Genomic DNA, 9916 nt, shown 5'->3' on the forward strand with positions numbered 1-9916 from the left:
TAGACTCCTTAATTTCTCTTTCTTCTGTCTTGTTGTTGGTGTAGAGAAATGCAACTGATTTCTGTGCATTGATTTTATATCCTGACACCTTACTGAATTCCTGTACAAGTTCTAGCAGTTTTGGAGTGGAGTCTTTTGGGTTTTCCACATATAGTATCATATCATCTGCAAAGAGTGATAGTTTGACTTCTTCTTTGCCAATTTGGATGCCTTTAATTTCTTTTTGTTGTCTGATTGCTGAGGCTAGGACTTCTAGTATAGCAGTGGTGATAATGGACATCCCTGCCGTGTTCCTGACCTTAACGGAAAGCTTTCAGTTTTTCTCCATTGAGAATGATATTTGCGGTGGGTTTTTCATAGATGGCTTTGATAATATTGAGGTATGTGCCCTCTATCCCTACACTTTGAAGAGTTTTGATCAGGAAGGGATGCTGTACTTTGTCAAATGCTTTTTCAGCATCTATTGAGAGTATCATATGGTTCTTGTTCTTTCTTTTATTAATGTGTTCTATCACATTGATTGATTTGCGGATGTTGAACCAACCCTGCAGCCCTGGAATAAATCTCACTTGATCGTGGTGAATAATCCTTTTAATGTACTGTTGAATCCTATTGGCTAGTATTTTGGTGAGAATTTTTGCATCTGTGTTCATCAAGGATATTGGTCTGTAGTTCTCTTTTTTGGTGGGATCCTTGTCTGGTTTGGGGATCAAGGTGATGCTGGCCTCATAAAATGAGTTTGGAAGTTTTCCTTCCATTTCTATTTTTTGGAACAGTTTCAGGAGAATAGGAATGAGTTCTTCTTTAAATGTTTGGTAGAATTCCCCTGGGAAGCCGTCTGGCCCTGGGCTTTTGTTTGTTTGGAGATTTTTGATGACTGTTTCAATCTCCTTACTGGTTATGGGCCTGTTCAGGTTTTCTATTTCTTCCTGGTTCAGTTGTGGTAGTTTATATGTCTCTAGGAATGCATCCATTTCTTCCAGATTGTCAAATTTGCTGGCGTAGAGTTAGTTGCTCATAGTATGTTCTTATAATTGTCTGTATTTCTTTGGTGTTAGTTGTGATCTCTCCTCTTTCATTCATGATTTTATTGATTTGGGTCCTTTCTCTTTTCTTTTTGATAAGTCTGGCCAGGGGTTTATCAATCTTATTGATTCTTTCAAAGAACCAGCTCCTAGTTTCATTGATTTTTTCTATTTTTTTTTTTGTTTCTATTTCATTGATTTCTGCTCTAATCTTTATGATTTCTCTTCTCCTGCTGGGTTTTGGGTTTCTTTCTTGTTCTTTCTCCAGCTCCTTTACGTGTAGGGTTAGGTTGTGTACTTGAGACCTTTCTTGTTTCTTGAGAAAGGCTTGTACTGCTATATATTTTCCTCTCAGGACTGCCTTTGCTGTGTCCCAAAGATTTTGAATCGTTGTGTTTTCATTATCATTTGTTTCCATGAATTTTTTCAATTCTTCTTTAATTTCCTGGTTGACCCATTCATTCTTTAGAAGGATGCTGTTTAGTTTCCATGTATTTGGGTTCTTTCCAGCTTTCCTCTTGTGATTGAGTTCTAGCTTCAGAGCGTTGTGGTCTGAAAATATGCAGGGAATGATCCTAATCTTTTGATACCAGTTAAGACCTGATTTGTGACCCAGGATATGATCTATTCTGGAGAATGTTCCATGTGCACTAGAGAAGAATGTGTATTCTGTTGCTTTGGGATGAAATGTTCTGAATATATCTGTGATGTCCATCTGGTAATAGAGAGAGGAATAGAGGGAGAGGGAGGGAGAGAATCTTAATCAGACTCCCCCATTGAACATGGAACAGGACACAGGCTCAATCCCATGACTCTTAGATCGTGACCTGAGCAGAAATCTAGAGTTGGCCGCTTAACTCTAGACTGAGTTAACTCCTGACTGAGCCACCCAGGCACCCCAGGTGAGTTAAAATGGAAAAGAGAAGAGGTATGAGGCCTGAGCCTTGGGGCCACCAACACCATGAGTTAAGGAAAATAAGAAGGAACTAGCAAAGGGGACTGAGGAATTGCCAGTGACATGGAAGAAAAGCCATGAGTGGGCAGAAACCATGTGTTTGGGAAAGGTGTGACAATCCATTGTCAGATCCTGCCAGTGGGCCAAGCAGGGTGAGGCCAGTGGTCAGCCAATGGGAAAAGTCCAGGCAAGAGTAATATAACTGTCAAGGGGGGAACTCAGGATGCCAGTCTAGAGTGGATTTAGAAAAAAAACAGGGAAGAAGTTGGAGGCAGTGAGGAGACACAACTCTTTGAGTATTTTTATAGCAAAAGAAATGTGGTGTCCACAAGGACTTTTCTTAAGATGGGAAAAATAACCACAGCCCTCTTCTTGCTTCTTTGAACCTACTGTGCATTTCCCCAATCTCCAGCCATCATTTGTGTTGTCCCCTCTGTCCCGATGCTCCTCCCAATCCTTTCCAGGCTCCAGTTTCCCAGCATACAAAACCAGGCACACACACTAAAAGACCCTTCCTTCCCCACTCTTAAAAGTGAAGCTAGAGATCATTTGCTTAGGGAGGCCTCCAAATGTTATTAAAATGCTCCATTCTCCCCCTTCCTACACCCAGTATATTTCCATCATGCACTTTAGTAGAATTGAACTGGAGCACATTTTGTGCAATTTCTTTAACATGTGGTCCCCACCCCTGCCTGGGTTGTCAGCCCTCTGATGGATGGCTGGGACCTCCCATCATGTTCATGAGATATCCCAGAAGCTCAATAGATAGTTCCTGTATTAGTCACTACCATTGCTGTAACAAATCACCACCAATTTAGTGACTTGAAACAACAGAAATTTATTATGTTATAGTTTAGAGGTCAGAAGTCCAAAATGGATCTCACAGGTTAAATCAAGGTGTCAGCGGGGCTGTGTTCCTTCTGGAGGCTCAAGGGAGAATCCATGTCATTATAGCTTCTAAAGGTCACCTGCGTTCCTTGCCTTGTGGCTCCTTCCTCCATCTGTAGAGCCGTCAGTCACACCTCTGACTTCTGCTTCTGCCCCCACATTGCTTTCTCTAACTTTCCTGCCTCCTTTCTCTTATAAGGATGCTTGTGATTACTTGGGGGCACACCCAGCTAATCTAGGGAATCTCCCTATCTCAGAATCATTAACTTCATCACATCTACAAAGTCCTTTCTGCCATGGAAGGTAACATATCCTCGGGTTCCAAGGATGAGGACATGGGCATCTGTTGGGGGGAGTAGAATGGGAAGCCACAGGAGGGTTTTGCATGGACTGGGGACATGATCTGACTTGCAATGGAATGGAATCACTCTGGCTGCTGGCATGGGAATGTGGGGGTGAGGAGAGAGCAGGTAGGTCATGGGAGTACAACAACCAGGTATAAGCCAACAATGGCTCAGACCAGGATGCTGACAGCAAGTGTTAAGATTCCAAATACATGTTGAAGGTATAGCCAAAAAGATTTGTTGGTGGATCGGGAACATTTGTGATTTCTTTTGTGAACCAATAAAATAACCATATATTTTGAAGATTCACTGAAACAGATCTACTCCTTAAAGAGTATCTGGGCACACCCATTGTGACGCCTGGCACTTAGCAGGTGCTCAGTAAACATAGGTTGACTGCATTAAGGCATGCTTCTCAGAAAGAAAAGTAGCTGTCTCAAGGATGCTAAACCAGGCACAGGTAGTCCTCATTGTGAGCCAGGGGCCTGTTTCAGGAAAGTACCGGCATCTTCTGGAAGAATAAACACCAGGACTAACATTGCCTGGATCTATTCTAGCTCCTCGGCGAAGACCGGTTCCAAGACATTGAAAAGATTAAGACCATTGGCAGCACCTACATGGCCGTGTCAGGCCTGTCCCCCGAAAAACAGGTAAAGAAACTCCTTGCTCTCAGCCACACTGCATGGCAGATGCCTCACTGTGGTCATGCTGGTGAAGGCAGTGAAGCCACCATCACCAGGCTGCATGCGGGCTGGTGGGGAGAGACTCTGATGAACGGGATATTCTAGTTGTGTGACGTACATTTGCTCCCATGAGCAATGGGGTCTAGTGGATGAGACAATGCTTCTTTATGACTAAGAAACCTCTAGGCTCCATTCTGAACCTTGTTGTTGACTTCAGGGCCACAAAATTAACCTGGGTATGAGTTAGTCGTGGGTATTAGCAAGCCCTGATGCAAGCCTGTTTTCTTATTCGTACGATATGTAAGAATATTAATAATATCTCCCACTCTGGTGAGGGCTGACGGTGGGCTGGGCACCAGTATCAAGTAGGGACACTAGCATCTACCTTCCAGTGTTAATAGATGAGACCTGAGACTGTGTCATGCTCCCACACAAAAGCCTACATGGATAGGAGTCTACATTACTAGGAAGAAGGAATCCTCATTTCTTCTTCTCATCCTTCCTTCACTTGCTTTCCAACTAAAAACCTAGAAGCATTCCACGAGCACTTACCTGGGAAGACACACACACTAGTCACTGGATGCACAGGGTCCACAAAGTATGGTCTGCCTGCCAGATCTGACAAATTAGTTTTTGTCAATAAAACTTTACTGAAACACAGCCATACCCATATATACATAGTTTATCTTTGGCTCCTTTCAAGCTAAAATGGCGGCGTTGAGCAACCATGACAAAGCCTAAAATATTACTACCTGGCCCACCACTGAAATGATTCGATCTGCTTTGCTTTGCTCTGCTCTGCTCTGCTCTGGAGGAGCACAAAGTGCTTTCAAATACTCAATCTCATGCAATCCCTGGCACGTGTGCAAATCTCCATTTTATAGATGAGGAGATTGAGGTTCAGAGAGGCCCTGAGGCTTACTCTGCTCTTCCCTCAGGAGTTCTGTGAGCAAAGGTCTATATGAGACATCCCTTAAACAGATGGTGTGAGTGCTGCAAAGGAAATATACAGATTTCCTAGCACTTAAACACACACACACACACACACACACACACACACACACACACCCTGTAATTGTACTCAGGAATGCATGGCATGTCTACCCAACAAGTGTAGATGTGGGGAAAGGAATATGATGAGCCATGCATATTACACTCGCTTCAGCAAATCTCCCGTCATCCTGCGTTTCGGGGATGCTGCTAGCTTGAGTGTACAGAGGCTCACATACCTGGTTATCTCCATCTCAGGAGCACACAGGTGGGTGGGTACATAGGACAGGCCCCTGCTGCAGAAAGGTTCATGTTCGCCACAGTGAATGAATTCTTCTCTCCCCTCTGCTCCAGCAATGTGAAGACAAGTGGGGACATTTGTGCGCCCTGGCTGACTTCTCCCTCGCCCTGACTGAGAGCATACAGGAGATCAACAAGCATTCCTTCAACAATTTCGAACTCCGGATTGGTGAGTAGGTGCTGGAGGTGTGGTGAATGGAGTCCCATAAAGCAGGCTGGCCTGGCTCCATCAGAACCTCTCATGCCCTGGGCCATGGGTAGCTTTCTCCTGCAAAATGCAGCAGGCTCGGTGTGACCTTACCAAGGACAGGGACAGCATCAGCTCAGGCCAGTCTGGACTTCTTGTCACTTAGGGTGCCAGAAGCCAGGGAACAATGCTGGCGTATGTGCAGAAATAGACAGCAAACACTACAAGTTACCTTTCCTCCAAGTTACTTGTGCAGTACCCTACCCACACAAGGCCCTGCTGAGGGAGAGAGCTGAGTCATCTGTCCTTTCATTATGACTTCATGTCTTCTGATGCTGTTGGTCAGTGTGCTGCTCCCCAGTGCTTCTGGATAATGCCCTGAAACGAAAGCAGGATTTGACTCCTAAGTTCGTCAGATGCTGTATTGCTCAGGGACAGACAGAAAGCCTTTTAGATCTTCCCTTGGTCACACAGCTCACCCTTCCTTACGCTTAGAGACATCCGGGAGTAATGCAACAGTGCAATGGAAATCATAGCAATGTGACTAGTGACCCTTTATGATGTGTATAACTCGTCGATGTCTTCAGCATCCCTGCTGATTCTCGAAGGCCTCCTCCAGCAGTGGAAGCACCCCTACTCTAGCCCACATCCTTATTTCATAGTCAATTCAGGCCTGGAGAAGGAGAGTAATAGCTTATGATCACACAGCCAAATGGCCACTCGAGAAGGGGCTCCAAGACGTCAGGACAGATCAATGACATTCTGGCTGCCAGGCTCCAGGCTAACACAGCCTTTGCTGTAGTGTTCAGATTTTAGATGTCCTCTGGCCAGCATCCCATCTGACTGACGTAGCTTTCTCTGAATAGCTTTCAAGAAACAAGGGTCAAGAAATGCCAATATCTGACTTGTCAGAGCTAGCAAATGCCATGCACCTTTGTTCACCAAAATAAAAAGAAGTTCTGTTTTATGTTTTGGATCTATGGCTGGGATGCTCGGGTCTTGTTCCCACATGTTCCATCGACCCTACATGTCCTTTCTGAAATCATTGACCACACACTTGAACGAGGACTGAAAAAGCAGAACATCAACCTTGAACAAAGCAGGAGATGTCGCTGGGATCAGGGCTGACCCTTGGTGTGAAATTCAGAGTTCTGGCATCGTTCAGGGCTTAGAAGATCATTTTGCTAGCTTCCCTGGGCATCTCAGTTTGTGTTTGGGGTCCACTGAGGCTGGTTCTACAACATTGGGCAAGCCATTTGAACCCTCTGAATGTCAGTTTCCTCATGTGCAAACTGGGCATATTATTTACCCCCACCCATCACCCCCACCTCAGGGTAGTAACGTGGAATCAGATGCCTGTGAGGTGGTCTTCAAATCATAGAGATATCTCCGTCACTGTAGTTCCCATGTGGTCCAAAATGTCTGCATCCCCAATTTCTTAGTCAGTTCTATCTGATTTTGTATAGGGCAGGGAGGGGTTTGCTCTTGCCTCTGCCTGGAATGATCTAACCCAGATATCTGCATGGTTTGTCCTGTCACTGTCTTCAGATGTCCACTCAGATAGGCCTTTCCTCACTACCCTCTCCCAGAATGTCCCCTCCCACCTCTCTCCCTCTAACCCAACTGGTTCTTCTTTACAGCCCTTATGATTCATTGATAAATTACTTTTTTTTAAAAGATTTTATTTGATTTATTTGACAGATAGAGATCACAAGTAGGGAGAGAGGCAGGCAGAGAGAGAGAGAGGAAGAAGCAGCTCCCTGCCAAGCAGAGAGCCCGAAGCGGGGCTCGATGCCAGGACCCTGGGATCATGACCTGAGCGAAAGGCAGAGGCTTTAACCCACTGAGCCACCCAGGCACCCCGATAAATTACTTTTTTGTTTGTTTGTTTCTGTCTCTCTCCAGTAGAAGGTAAGCTCCATGAGGGCTGGGACTATGTCTCTTTTCCTTTCCAGCATATCCCCCATGCCAGGAATAGTGTTGGTCCTGAGCAGGTGTCTAGTCAGTTTGGTAGAACACATGAGAAATTCCAAGTCTACTAGAAGGAGACAGACATGCCCACCAACGTGATTAGTAAAATGCTGTCATTCCTAGAAGAAGCCCATGCTGCATAAAAGAGGAGTCATTGAAACTGACTTCAAAGACATTTGCCAAATTAACCATGGGATTGGGCAGACATGACAGTCCAAGCCAGGAGATGAGCAGGGACAAAGGCACGGAGGTGCGTAAGAGCTGGCAGGTGAGGGCAACTCCAGCAATCAAGGCAAGGTGAAGGATGAGAAGGTGAAGGTGAAGGGGAGAGTGGTAGTGAAGGAGGCTGACAAAGCAGGCAAGAGCCAGATTCAAGAGGCCCTTGGCTGCGATTCCAAGGTTCCTGGGCATCATCCTATAGGCCAAAGGAGCCATGGCAGGTGTTGAAGTGGGCTGGAGCTTGGTCAGATGCCCTTCAGCAGCGGTATGGAGGACAGTCTGCAGGAAGACAAGACAGGGGTGGGGAAGCCAGTTGGGAGTCTTTTGCCATGAACCAAGGGAATGAAACTCAGGACCTGAAAGCAGACAGAGAAGGAAAATGCCTACCCAAGTTCTCAGAGCTCTGTAGTAGCAGAGGCTGGAGGACACTCAACATCCTGACTCATGGTCCAGTGCTCTGTCTGTCCCAGTAGCTGAAATAAGTCATTGTCCACGTGAGAATAATAATAACAGTTTCTTCTTGAGTCCTCCTTCGTTTTCAGGCACCATGCCAAGGCCTTACTTCCATAATGTCAATTCATCTTCTATATTGCAGATGGGAAAAGTGAGGTCCACATAGGCTAAAGAATGGACACTGGCCATATATGTAATGAGTGACTGAGGCAGGATCTGGACCCTATGATGTATCCTCAGGGAAGACCCCCTCACTGGTCACTGTCCCAGGCAGGGGTGCAGCCATCTCAGGGTTGTCCCTCTTCTCTCATCTCTCCTCCTTTGGTCACCTGCAGGCATCAGCCATGGCTCCGTGGTAGCTGGCGTTATCGGCGCTAAGAAACCACAATATGACATTTGGGGCAAAACCGTGAACCTGGCAAGTCGAATGGACAGCACAGGGGTCAGTGGCAGGATCCAAGTCCCCGAGGAGACCTATCTCATCCTGAAGGACCAGGGCTTTGCCTTTGACTACCGAGGGGAGATCTATGTGAAGGGCATCAGTGAACAGGAAGGAAAAATCAAAACATACTTTCTGCTGGGAAGAGTCCAACCCAATCCATTCATCCTGCCCCCAAGAAGACTGCCCGGGCAATACTCCTTGGCCGCAGTCGTCCTGGGCCTTGTCCAGTCTCTCAATAGGCAAAGGCAGAAGCAGCTACTCAACGAGAACAACAACACGGGGATTATCAAGGGTCATTACAACCGGCGGACTTTGTTGACACCCAGTGGGCCAGAGCCTGGAGCCCAAGCCGAAGGCACCGACAAGTCTGATTTGCCATAAAAGCATTTTCTTTGTGTTTCTTTTTTTGTATTTCTTTTATATATAAAATAAATATACTAATAAAAAGGTTTAATTTTTTTTAAAACAAGGATGGTTCATTAGTCTTTGGCTACACTAAACTGAAGATAGGAGTTGAGTTTCTCTTCCATCACAGAACTTTACTGACCACCTCTTATGTGCAAGGTTCTTTGAGAAGCACAGATAAATAAGGCCCAGTCCCTGACGTTGAGAGGTTCACAGTTGAGTGTGAAAGAGGGACTTGTAATTAGACATTTGACACACCTGCCTTTTATTGAACTCCTGCAGTGTTCAGGGCCCAATGCCCAACTCTTTCCATAATGACCTCATGTAATCCCCACAGTACTTGGTACGTCCCTTCAACCAGCATATACTGAGCGCCTACAATGTGCCCCTGCTTTCCTAAGCTCCAGAGAAATCCTGGCATAAGTCTTACCCTCACAGAGCTAGAATTCAGAGTGGGGATAATAGATCATGTTCTTATAATGGTCTACCTCCAGGTAGGGGTAGAGACAGTAAAGAAAATCAGGTAAGACAGTGGGGAAAAAGAATTGGGGGGTCAGGGAGGCTGTTGAGCTGGAATCCACAAGGAAGACTTCTTCGAGGCCTTCATGTTGAAGATTCACTTTAAACAATGGGAAAGGAGCACGCTGGGGAAAAGTGAAGGAGTCAGAAAGACTCAGAAAGGCCCAGAAGTGGGATCAAGCCGAGGAGACCTGTTAGAGGAACAGTGACAAAGTCATGGGTGGGGAAGCAGTTGCAGGCAGGTTATACCCTCTCCTGAGAAGACTGCAACCTGTGCTCTTCTCCCCTGACCACAAAGATTCCTGGGAAAGCTTTGGGCAGACAAGAGAGCTCAGAAAACTAAAGGATCTTCCCGAGGTCACGTAGTTAGTTGCCAGACTAAGATCAGAATTCTATTGATCAGTCAGCATTTTGCTATCAAAGAAAACTCCCACTTTAGTGGCTAAAACACAGATTTCTCTCATTCACATCCATCACACATTGGGCATATGGTGGTGGTAGGGGAGTGCCTCCATGCCATGATTTCAGGACTTAA

At 45.7% G+C, this 9916-nt stretch overlaps 1 protein-coding gene across 1 annotated transcript in view; it reads left to right on the plus strand.

The window, feature by feature from the left end:
• ADCY8 (adenylate cyclase 8) overlaps positions 1 to 8838 on the plus strand; it is a 221859-nt gene extending 213021 nt beyond the window's left edge. The window contains exons 16-18 of the mRNA XM_045978186.1: positions 3770 to 3862; positions 5240 to 5354; positions 8351 to 8838. Coding sequence (XP_045834142.1) covers positions 3770 to 3862; positions 5240 to 5354; positions 8351 to 8838 — 696 coding nt within the window. The remainder of the gene's footprint in view (positions 1 to 3769; positions 3863 to 5239; positions 5355 to 8350) is intronic.
• The last annotated feature ends 1078 nt before the right edge of the window (positions 8839 to 9916 follow it).

The sequence above is a fragment of the Meles meles genome, chromosome 1, assembly GCF_922984935.1.
Source record: "Meles meles chromosome 1, mMelMel3.1 paternal haplotype, whole genome shotgun sequence".
In the NCBI taxonomy this organism is placed as follows: domain Eukaryota; kingdom Metazoa; phylum Chordata; class Mammalia; order Carnivora; family Mustelidae; genus Meles; species Meles meles.